The sequence below is a fragment of the Cavenderia fasciculata genome, assembly GCF_000203815.1.
Source record: "Cavenderia fasciculata unplaced genomic scaffold Scf_ET2XIPL01COFD4-5, whole genome shotgun sequence".
Lineage (NCBI taxonomy): Eukaryota > Evosea > Eumycetozoa > Acytosteliales > Cavenderiaceae > Cavenderia > Cavenderia fasciculata.
In genome coordinates, this window is record NW_004457695.1 from 2595764 (window position 1) to 2607856 (window position 12093).

The 12093-nt window shown below is 37.2% G+C and overlaps 6 protein-coding genes across 6 annotated transcripts; 3 read left to right on the forward strand and 3 right to left on the reverse strand.

Annotated features, from left to right (window-relative positions):
- Positions 1–639: 639 nt before the first annotated feature.
- Positions 640–2028, reverse strand: acadsb (acyl-Coenzyme A dehydrogenase; the record flags this gene model as incomplete). Its single annotated transcript, XM_004356032.1, has 2 exons — positions 640–1794; positions 1903–2028. 2 exons carry the CDS (start codon positions 2026–2028, stop codon positions 640–642), a joined length of 1281 nt encoding a protein of 426 aa, XP_004356085.1.
- Positions 2029–2601: 573 nt separating this feature from the next.
- On the forward strand, positions 2602–4924 carry DFA_08598 (uncharacterized protein; the record flags this gene model as incomplete). Its single annotated transcript, XM_004356033.1, has 4 exons — positions 2602–2925; positions 3328–3838; positions 3923–4732; positions 4905–4924. 4 exons carry the CDS (start codon positions 2602–2604, stop codon positions 4922–4924), a joined length of 1665 nt encoding a protein of 554 aa, XP_004356086.1.
- An 88-nt stretch (positions 4925–5012) lies between these two features.
- DFA_08599 (myb domain-containing protein) lies at positions 5013–7212 on the reverse strand (the record flags this gene model as incomplete). The annotated part of the gene is made up of 5 exons (XM_004356034.1): positions 5013–6123; positions 6210–6336; positions 6417–6719; positions 6807–7022; positions 7101–7212. The coding sequence occupies 5 exons, from the start codon at positions 7210–7212 to the stop codon at positions 5013–5015; spliced, it is 1869 nt and encodes a 622-aa protein (XP_004356087.1).
- Positions 7213–7510: 298 nt separating this feature from the next.
- Positions 7511–9653, forward strand: mccA (methylcrotonyl-CoA carboxylase; the record flags this gene model as incomplete). Its single annotated transcript, XM_004356035.1, has 2 exons — positions 7511–8833; positions 8898–9653. The coding sequence occupies 2 exons, from the start codon at positions 7511–7513 to the stop codon at positions 9651–9653; spliced, it is 2079 nt and encodes a 692-aa protein (XP_004356088.1).
- A 241-nt stretch (positions 9654–9894) lies between these two features.
- On the reverse strand, positions 9895–11127 carry DFA_08601 (uncharacterized protein; the record flags this gene model as incomplete). The annotated part of the gene is made up of 4 exons (XM_004356036.1): positions 9895–10080; positions 10169–10626; positions 10732–10930; positions 11017–11127. The coding sequence occupies 4 exons, from the start codon at positions 11125–11127 to the stop codon at positions 9895–9897; spliced, it is 954 nt and encodes a 317-aa protein (XP_004356089.1).
- A 572-nt stretch (positions 11128–11699) lies between these two features.
- DFA_08602 (uncharacterized protein) lies at positions 11700–12044 on the forward strand (the record flags this gene model as incomplete). The annotated part of the gene is made up of 1 exon (XM_004356037.1): positions 11700–12044. One exon carries the CDS (start codon positions 11700–11702, stop codon positions 12042–12044), a length of 345 nt encoding a protein of 114 aa, XP_004356090.1.
- Positions 12045–12093: the final 49 nt, after the last annotated feature.

Consider the following 12093-nt stretch of genomic DNA (forward strand, 5'->3'; position numbering starts at 1 on the left):
AAAAAAAAGAGAGCAACATCAAATAAAACAACAAAGAAAAGAATGAAAAAGAAAAAGAGGGCACCAACCTTATTATTATTCCGAGTATCGTTGAGTGGTGACCTTGTGGATACCGTGTGTGATAGTTCACGAGCTGATCACAAGCACCTTTGCTTATTATAGTGTGTATCTGTGAGGTGATTGTGGGCTCATCACAACATCGACCAACAACACAACAATTAATTTTAAGTTTTTCAACAAAGTTGTTGTCTATCGATGTTCCACGTTAACCGAATTCGAGCAGTTCATCCTTTTTGTACACGCAAAAGGGCGTCGCCCCCATCTACGTGCGACGACGTATCGATTCGATTTGTTTGATGGGGTTTTCAATTGCAACAAGTTGAGGACAAGATTATAATTGACCCGTCAAAATGCCCCATTGACCGATAAATATATTGGGCTGGCCTCGGTTGGTTGATTTAACTATTCATCGAGAACTCTCGAACTATCCTTATCGTTCGGTAATGAGAGGAGGAATTAAATTGATCATCACCATCAATTTGTTTGTTTGAAAGATCGATCAATTAATCAACAAACAGCTTGTAGTTTGACTTTTTGATGACTGTTGGTATGTTAATAGGTGTTGTCTTTTTAATTTATTTATTTATATTTTGATTGAATTGCTCTGGCAATGGTTTGAAGTTGAATATTTGTTGTACCTTCGTAGATTTGACCTACTTTACAATCTCTAAAGTAACGTTCAGCATCAAACTCTTTGGTGAAACCAACACCACCCATCATTGAGATACAGGCGCTGGCCACCTTTTCGGCAACACGCGAACAATGAAGTTTGGCCATACTGGCCTGGTGGACAAATGGAAGTCCAGCCTCTTGCATGCGTGCAGCATTGTATGTTAGCAGCTTGCCTGCCTCAATATCGACGGCCAAGTCGGCATAGGTGAACTGCATGCCCTGGAAGTCGGCCAATGGCTTACCAAACTGTGTACGTTGCATGATGTATGGCATGGTGCTGTCAAACGCACCTTGTGCCAAGCCAATCATCTGTGCGGCAATACCAATACGACCTTCGTTGAGTCCTTCAATGGCAAGCTTGTAGCCTTTACCCAAATGACCAAGAATGTTTTCCTTGGGCACCTTTACGTCTTGCAGGACAACCTCGCAGGTTGAGCTGCTACGAATACCGAGCTTGTCTTCCTTTTTGCCAATTGATACACCTGGAGTGTCGCGATCCACTAAAAAGGCAGTGATGCCCTTGTAGCCAACCGACGGGTCGACATTGGCCATAACGATGAATACACCGGCTTCTTGTGCGTTGGTGATCCACATCTTGGTACCATTGAGCACAAAGTAGTCTCCCTTGGCTTCGGCACGTGTCTTGAGTGCAAATGCATCGCTGCCACTACCGGCCTCTGACAGACAGAAACTGCCAACACTGTCGGCAGCCAGCTTGGTCAAATAGGTCTCCTTTTGCTTTTCAGTGCCATAACGGTTGATGCAGTTGTTGACCAATGTGTTTTGCACGTCGACAATGACCGACACACCCGGGTCGATCTTGGCCAACTCTTCAATGACAATGATCGAGCTCATAAAGTTGAGTGCAGTGCCACCATACTGCTCACCAATCTCGATACCCATCAAACCCTGTGCAAACAAATCTTTTAATAATCCTTGATCCAACTTTGCAGTCTCATCCATCTTTTTAGACAAAGGTTTGATTCTTTCATTTGCAAACTTTTGTACTGTATCACGTAACATTACTTCTTCTTCTGTAAATGTTGTAATTGGTGGTATTTTCTATTGAAAGAAAGGGAAGAAAGGAAGAAAGAAAGAGAGAGAGAGAGATATAGATATTAATATCATATGATCGACTATAATGATGATCATCATCATTTAAATACTAACCTCAAAGTTTGATGAAGAGTATGATCTAACAACACCAACGGTCGTCATCGATGACGATTGATTATTGATCAATTGAATATTTCTCTTTAAACATTGGTTGTATAATGATCTTGTAAATGTATTCATTTCCCTTGTCCTTTTCACCTATGTTGAATGTAGTTGTAACTTTAACAACAAAAATGAAATTTTAAATTAAAACATCCCGATGAACTTGAAGTTTGATGTGAAGGAAATTTCGGCGTTGGTGTAAATTTAATAAAATAAAATTAGAAGATAACCAATCAATTAGTGATCTTTATTTGATCACAAAGAAGTATGGAATTCACTTACCTGTATTAATTTGGTGGACTGACATTATTTAATTAATTGATTTCTTCTATAAAAAAAACAAAAAAGAGATAAAAAAAAGATACAGAAAAAAGTTGATTTACTCTAAAACAATTGAATAGTAATGTTGCCAATTTTCAAAATCAATGATCATTTTATATATATTTTTAAAATTAAACAGACTTGATTGTACAGTCCTTCCTTGAATTTAAAAATAAATATCCAAAGAATGTACATTCATTCACTGACAATGAATTTATTGTTTTTATTCTACTTTATTTTCATTCTTTCATGAAGACATGTATCTTTAAAAAAATTTTAATTATGATGGACCGATCATCATTGTGAATAAAATCATTTGCTTTGTTGATAATGGAAGACAGAGATAATAACAATAAAAATATTAATAACAATATAATTAATAATGATAGATTCAATGATATATTTTATAAAGTATTCAAATCAACTTATTTAATACAATGTATATTTAAACATGTACGTGGCAAGAGATTGATTTGTTTGGGTAGTGATGGTAATCTACCAGCTGATCCACTCCGAACATTTGCATATAAAGATATAAGAAGTGTACATTGGATGATTGAAAACTCATACTTTGGTCTACTCAAAGACAAACTGGCTCGTAGACAACCGACAAGTACCATCAATAGTATTGACATTGCATTGATGTGCAAAAAGGTAAAAGATTGTGACATTGATGCTTTCAATTATATATACTTTAAGATGCGTCATCTCTTTCTATGTCCGTCGGTTGTCAAGTCGGCAGCTCTAAATTATTGGACATCGTATCCACTGCAACTGATTCTATCGAGAACTCAACAAGACGGTGGCTATGCAACGTGGAACTTGATGACACTAGAGGATACCTTTTTGGTTGGGTCTGTACCGTGTGCGAGCCTTTTACTCGATCGACTGACTTGGATTCTGTCTGGTAACACCGACCCTCTGTACAAGCCTGTTCCGGGTAGCTCAAGCAAGCCGAGACTGGGGTTCTTGCGTCTACTCCACTATGCGCTGACAGTGCCACCACTGCACAGCGAACGCCAAGAGATGAGCAGTATGTTTATCAAATGGTTGCAGTGTGCACCCTCGTCTCCAGCAGAAATAGTGCCATTGCCACAACTACCATTTAAATTTGATAACTTGGTAGACAGCCATTTCTATCTAACACCCGAGTTGTTTGAAATGATATTCTCTTCTAAAGCATTGGCAGAGTTGACCGAGTGTCCTAGAGAGTATCTTCAATGGCTTGGTGATCTACCATTTGTATATTGGGATATCCAATCGCTCCACCGTCGAGACTGGTCGCTTCCAGATTCACTAGCTTCCATCAAAGAATTAAAAAAGCAAATTGAAAAGCAAAAGAAATGTATCAACTTTGTATCGCTCAACACAATCGATATGATCGATTATATTGAATCAAAATTCTTTGATCCAGACCTCAAAGAAAAGAGAATTAAAGAGTATTTTGTTCAAAAGGTTCCCCCTATGGACATGATTGACGAAAAGGAATACAAATGGGTGTATATGAGATGGATCATCGAGTCAAAGAGATTCAAGACTATTAGAGACAAGGATAGATGGGTAGAGAGTATGATACTCGCAACCTTGATTGAAGAGAAAGAGGAAGAACTAACTCTACTCTTGTCTGCTGCTATGCCCAATCATTATATAGACTGGCAGGCCATCTACTACCAAGACCGTGGAAATAAGGTTTGGAATGATATCATTCGACGTGCAATTAAAAATCATTATACAAATCCACATACTCCCTATCTACTGTGCCCAGACGAGACACCAGACGACAACGACGATACTCCACTAGAAAATTACCAACAAGTATCATCTTTTGTAGCTGTCAGACATGGGTATTTGGCATTCACCAAAAAACTATATCAAATTTATACTCCATCAGATGATGTTAGAGACATCAATAACCATGGATATGTCAATCAATTAGGATTATTAAATACTGCATCTGAACACAATCAAGTTGAATGTGCCAAATGGATCATCGAACAGATAAAGACTGATACATTTGCCGAGTCTGTCAAAGTGGAACATATACAGATTGCATTAGAGACGGCCATGTCTTGGGGACACTATGAAATAACGGATCTCATCCTATCACAGTTTCCCGACACTCTATTTACAACTAGCCTACTTGAAGTTGCTGCCACTTCGGGTAACATTGAATTCTTCAAGTCACTCCTTCACCGTGTTAAAACCAACTATCTATTTGTACCACTACAACGGACACTACTTAATGCAATGAGATCTGGATCAATGGAATTGGTTCTATATATTTTGCAACAACTCTTGAAATTGGATACATCATCATTGTCGTATTCCTATTTCACATTCATTCATACGACTGTCCGAAATGGTCACTTTGAAATCACAAAGATGCTACTCACGTCTCTCAAAAAATTTATGAACAAAGATTCAATCTCTACCATGTTGGCCGATATAATTAAACGCGACCGTATCGAAGTACTCGATTATCTTGTCCAAAACTATAAAATCACTTTAAACCACGATGACATTATTGCTATTCTTCAAAGTGGACACATCTCTTCGCTCCAATATTTGATAAGTGATAGAAAATCAAAACAATTTAAAGATATAAAAAAGAATATTGATAAATTTATCAATAGCTATCACCAAAATACTATAAGTTTCTTTGACAATAATATCCATTTATTTAAAATAAATAAATAAATAAATAAAATTGTATTATTATTATCTAATCCATTTTTATTAACTTAGTTAAAAGAAGGAGGAGGAAGAGGTGATAAATTAAGATTGGGAGTTGATTTCTTTTTACTTGTACTAGTGGTAGTCGATTTCTTTTTGCTTGCTGATTTCTTTTCAGTGACTGGTGGAGTTGGTTCTGCCTTTTTTGATTTTCTTTTTGATGGTTTTGGGGTGGTGGTAGTGGCAGCTGCAGCTGACTGATCATCACTCATACTCTCCACATTGATTGTAAAATTATCTGTTGCTTCTGTTGCAGGTGCACTGCTTTTCTTTGTTGATTTGGAAGGTGTCTTTTTCTTTTTCGTGGCGGGTTGTTCAACCTCGGCTGCAGCAGTCGATTCGCTCTCTGCCTCGGCTGCCAATGCACGTGCCTTTTTCTTTGACACCTTTTTAGTTGGTTGATCAGCAGCCGATGCAAGTGGTGTAGCAACTGTTGACGAAGAAGTAGAGTCGACCGATACCGACAAAGATTGTTTGGGTGTAGTAGGAGCTAAAGATACAGATGAAGAGGATATTGATAAATCTACAGTGGATGATGGTACAGTTGAAGAAGAAGAAGCAGTTGGATCAATTGGAGCACCAGTACCATAGATTTGGAATGGAGTTTGATCGGCAACATTATTATTTGCAGCAACAGCGACAGCGGTAGTCTGCTCTGTTGTAACTTGTTGTTGCTCGGGTTCATCTTCTTCCACCTCTAACAGTAATGCTTCCTCTGGAAGATTCATATCTTGAATCTCTTTTTCCAAAAATTCTTTTTGTTTTTTAAGTATCTCTAAATGATAACGTTTCTCGATAAAGTATCGTTGAAGGTCGAGTAGAATCATCATATCCTGTTTCAAATCATTGTATACACGTTTGGCAATCACATTAGAGTATGGTTGTCCAATATGCATGTCAAAGAGAGTTGCTTCAACACGATTCGACTGTCTCTGTCCAGCAGGCGATATCTTGTCATCTTGAGCCTGTAACGATGCCTCCATCGACTTTCTCTTTTTACTCTTCTTTATCGCTGAATCTCCTGTTTGACTCTTTTCTGCCAAATCTTGTTGACTATAACTTTTTAATGGTCCATTTGATATTGCTGTTGCTGCTAATTTCATAATTGATTTACTTTCCCTTTTAAAAACATAAAAAAGTAGATAGATTAATAAAATGAATAGATAATTACAACAATATTACATAAAGTATCTATCTGTACATACTTGCTATGTTTTAATAAATGTCTTTCAATATTAAAATATTTTTCAGATAGATCATTTTCTTCTTGTACTTGTTCTTTTGAAAGTTGAAATAATTGATCAGCTTGTAATTTTCTTTCAACTTCATAAACTATAGAAGAAAGAGAGAAAGGTTAGTATACATTTTAATTCTTGTTTAAACAATATTTAATTCTCACAATCATTTCTTACTCTTATTATAATTATAACCAGTTAATGGATTATGATATGGATCTTCTTCAGCTTTAGTTCTTAATTCTACTAGTTTTGATTGTATTTTGTAATAACGTTCTTTTAGATCTTCAACCGATCTTGGTACCAATCCATTATAACGATCATGAACAATAATAAATCTAGTATCATATTTTTGACATTGATCCAATAGTTTATCTGTATCTTCTTTTGTCCAATTTGGATCTCTTAAATAGAGATCATATTCCTCTTCAGTATATACCAATACTTCCATCTTTTTATTATATTTTGCATATTTATTCTCTAAAGAATAATTAATCAAACAAGTTTTAATTAAAAATGATTCAAATCAAATATGATCAATCATATGGATCCATAGATTCTACATACCATCAACTTTATCACTTGATTTAGCCCAATGATATAATACCAAATTATCTTTTCTTGAACTATTTCTAAAACCTCTCTTTTCAAAGTTTACTTTAATCTTTCTCTTTTCTTTGAATGCTTGTTGAGTGACTGGAGATGAGAATGATAATGTTTCACCTTCAAGTGCTCTAAATGTACTTTGTAATCTATCTATAATTGATTGTCCTCTTAATGGTTCTAAATAGGAATAAATCCGTAGGATATTAGAATATATACTATATATATAGGGTTAAAAGTATAGAATGTTGTGCATACCTTTATTAGGTGTTTTAACAACCTTCTTCTTCAAGATTGAATCAACAGCACTCCCAGTCGAAGGTGCTTCCTTGGTTGGTGTAACTCCAAGAATATCTTTAATGTCTGACATTATTATCTGTACTATACTACACTTTTGTAAGTCACTTATGAGTTTAATTAAACTTTTGTATCTATTGAATAGACGACCTTTCATTTTTTGAATTTTTTTTTTTTTGGAACAAAAGAGATGATCCTCAAAAAGAGTAAATTTCATGTGATCGATCAATCAACTCTTATTAATAATATATTAGTAGTTTGTTTGAAACAACAATTGTCGGACTCTTTAACATAGATAGTAGTAGTAGTACTTTGTTAAGTCATCAACTACAAAGCAGACAAAAACAACAAGAACACAGTACAACAATATAATGTTATCACTCAACAACGCATACAAGACACTTGTCAATCAATGGGTGTATAGATCATTCTCATCGGCTGTTGCCAAAGAGGTGACACCTATCACCAAGATATTGATTGCCAATAGAGGAGAGATTGCATGCAGAGTCATGAAGACTGCACAGAAGCGTGGTGTCAAGACTGTGGCCGTTTACAGTGAGGCCGACAAGAACTCGATGTTTGTGTCGATGGCCGACGAGGCCTATTTGATCGGCCCAGCTGCTGCCAAGGACTCGTACCTCCGTGGTGACAAGATCATCGAGGTGGCCAAAAAGTCGGGTGCTCAAGCCATCCACCCGGGCTACGGCTTCCTCTCAGAGAACGCCGAGTTTGCCGACTTGTGCGAACGCAACAATCTCGTCTTTATCGGTCCCCCATCGAGCGCCATTCGCGCAATGGGCAGCAAGAGTGCGTCCAAGGACATTATGATTGCCGCCAACGTGCCCACCATCCCGGGCTACCACGGTGAGGACCAAGCATTCGAGACACTCAAGAGCGAGGCCGCCAAGATTGGGTACCCCGTGCTCATCAAGGCCGTCCTCGGTGGCGGAGGCAAGGGTATGCGTATCGTCGAACGCGAGGAGGATCTCGCCGACGGCATTGACAGCTCCAAGAGAGAGTCGCAGGCTTCGTTTGGCGACAGCCGTGTGCTCGTTGAAAAGTACCTCGTACACCCACGTCATGTCGAGATTCAAGTATTCGCAGATGCCCACGGCAACTGTGTCCACTTGTTTGAACGTGATTGCTCGGTGCAACGTCGTCACCAAAAGATCATTGAAGAGGCACCAGCTCCCCATCTCTCAGAGGAGCTCCGTCAAAAGATGGGTAGTGCCGCTGTAGCTGCTGCCAAGGCTGTAGGCTATGTCGGTGCTGGTACCGTCGAGTTTATCCTCTCACAAGACGGCAGCTTCTTCTTTATGGAGATGAATACCCGTCTCCAAGTCGAGCATCCAATCACCGAGATGATCACCCGTCAAGATCTCGTCGAATGGCAACTCAAGGTGGCCGAGTCCCAAACACTCCCACTCGCCCAAAAAGACCTCGCCATCCACGGACACGCCTTTGAAGCCCGTATCTACGCCGAAAACCCCGACTCCGACTTTGTCCCAGGTACCGGCAAGCTCGTCCATCTCACCACCCCCCAACCATCCGACACCCTCCGTGTCGAAACTGGTGTGCGTCAAGGCGACGAAGTATCCGTCTACTATGACCCAATGATTGCTAAATTGGTCGTATGGGATACCAACAGAGATAAAGCTCTTAGATATCTTAGAAATTCATTGGATAAATATCATGTAAATATCAAAATGAAACAAAATATCAAAATATGAATGAAATATGCCTAACCTTTATTTTTAGATTGTAGGATTAAATACAAATATATCATTTTTAAAGAGACTTTCAAGTCATCCAGCATTTGTAGCAGGAGAAGTTGAAACTGGATTCATCCCAATGCACAAGGAGGCTTTGATGGCTCCACCCAAACCATACTCAAATGACACCCTTTGTTTGGTTGTCTTGTCGATTCTTTTGAATGAACAAAAGGCTGCACTTAAAAATACCGTCTCTGGCGTCGTCTCGCCATGGCAGTCGGCCACCGGCTTCCGTGTCAACAACAATGCTGTACGTAACATCAAGTTGGTGCACAAGGAGCAAAAGGTCAGCGTACCAGTCACCTACCAACACGATGGCACCTATTTGATGACATGTCCCGATGGCAAGTCACTCAAGGTTGGCGGTCGTTTCATTGGTGAAAATATCTCTGCACACATTGGCGAGCAGTTCTACCACGACATTAGTGTCGTCGCCCACAAGGACACCTTGACCATCTTTAACAATGACCAAGGCACCTATGAATTTTCGCAACCACTCGAGGTTGCTAGCAAGGGTGCTGATCTCGGCAGTGGCTCCCTTCTCTCGCCAATGCCAGGCAAGATCACAAAGATCATGGTCCAAGTTGGTGACTCTGTCAAAAAGGGCCAAGCCATCCTTTTGATGGAAGCCATGAAGATGGAACACACCATTCGTAGTCCAATCGATGGAAAGGTTGAATCTTTACCATTCAATGTAAATGAAATTGTTGAAGATAAAAAGGTACTTGCCGTCATTGTTTAAAAATAATAAAATCAAATCAAATTTCAAATCAAATTTCAAAATAAGAATATTCTTTTTTTGGATTGTAGATTAATAATTATTTATTTCTTTATTCCATTTGGTAGGGCAACTTATTAGTAAGTTGGTCAAATGGGGAAGGAGGGATGGGATGGGATGGATAGGGTTTTATAAAAGTTACATGTTGTTTTGTTGTTGTTGTTGTTGTTGTTGTTGTTTGTGGATGATGTATTGTATCGTGTTATTATTTTTGAGAATTAATCTTGTTTACAATTAATTTAAGGATATCGGTAATAGAAACAACCTTGATCAATTTAAGACTACTTTCACTATCAACAACAAATACACGATGATGACGTGACTCTACCAACTTTACAATTAAATCTTTCAATGTTTCATTTAATGTACAATATAATGGTTTGGTTTGGGTCTAAATAATAATAAATAATTAATTAATTAATAAACAATTGGTCATAATAAACATGTCTTGATTAAATTAAATTTGATTGATTACATACATTATCTTCATTATTTAATTGTCTAATTTGATTTAAAAATTGCATGATTGGGGATTCTAAAACTTTGGTGGAAGGGGTAGTGATGAAAAGCTTGAGGTCTTGACTACTGGTACCTCCAACCAAACGGCCATTCTCATCTACGATGGCAACACCACTTCTACGAGTGTTGTCCATTTGACGGAATACATCGATGGCACTAGTAGTAGTCTTGGCATGCAATACTGGTGCGTTACCAAGCTCGGTCAATTCAGCAAGAGTCTTGTTCAACTCTGGCAATAGATCGGTACCAATGTTATTATATATGAATTGAATGACCGTCGATTGTGATATAATATTGACCAATCTGTCGTCCTTGTCTACAATAGGTACTCTGTGTTGTCCATTTGCCAATATCTCTACAATCTTTAATAAATTATTTCCTGATTGTAATGAATGGAATGGATTTCTTCTTGACAAATCTAAACAACATAAACAAACAAACAAATTAATTATTTAATTAAATCATCCTAATCATATCATATATTCTGATTCTTATTGTATATTTTATATTTTTGTATATTTACAAGTAACAGTAACATCAGCATTATGTTTAAACATCTTTACACCAAAATTGACAACATCCAACAAAGTATTTGCTTGTACATTATTATCGTGAATAAAGAGAGAAAAGGAAACCAAGTCTCTAATGTCTAGAAATCCAGAGTATTTACCTGCAACATTATCAAATACTGGTGCTGATTGTATTTTATTATCCAATATCAACTGTTAAGTGTAGTGTATTAGTAACACTCTGTATATATGATCATCTAATGTCTATCTATCTCTTTTTTTTTGAATGTCATTCATACATTGAAACCTTGGATTGGGATAAGGGATGAATCTACAACTACAATCTTTCCCTTGGATGACTGAAATTGATCTACTAATGCACCTTGGAATTTCTTTGCTAATTCTGACATCTTTTATCTCTCTCTTTGTTTAATTATCTAAATATATTTATGTTATGTGATTAATGTCTATCTTCTCATGAATGTAATTACATTTTTAATCAATAGGGGGTCAAATTCAATCAAACAGAGAGTTTTTTTTTTTTTTTTGGCAGCGCAGTGGATGTTCACAGTGCTGTCACATGACCCATGATACGATGATGACGATTACATTGTATATATACAACAGATCCTGATCTGTCCCCCCCCCCCCCCAGGGGGTATGACCACAATCTACAAAATCGAACACTAACTTAAAAGATCACTCTTCAACTACAAATCTTGGAAAGTATGCAGTCTGATCATTACATTAAACAAAAAATAGATAGCATCTATCATTCATGAGTTTATAGATAGATAGATTATATTATTATTATTTGATTGAGTGTGTGCTATTGATTTTGATGATAGTTATATTAAAGGGTTGTACACTTTAATTTCCCTCCTTTTTTTGTTTTTTTCAAATGGACACCCTACAAAATTGGTCATTTCATATCAGATGATTCATCAATCGCCATGTAAAGAGATTAGATAGATAGAATAGAATGCAATATCAACAACAGATGAATATAAATACGAATAGAGATAGATCATCTCCACCTCTAACTTCATCAACAAGTAGCACTGGTAGCGGAGGAGGGCAACAGCAGCAACAACAACCAAACAATGGACATCCACCAAGAGAACTACAAAGTATAGTTATAAAGTTGATTCAATTGTTTGCACCACCAATGCAATCCAAAGAGAATACAATATCATACAAAGAGAGAATCAAAGCTATCTTGTTTGTATTTGTAGAGAGATTTCCACATTCTTCAAAGTCTCCAATCGATGATTTCTCATTATATGATCAAATTCAAAAGAAATGTATGTGTAGCGCCGACATATGAATAGACTATGAATATGACTATAACTATAGAATACAATATCTAATATTTA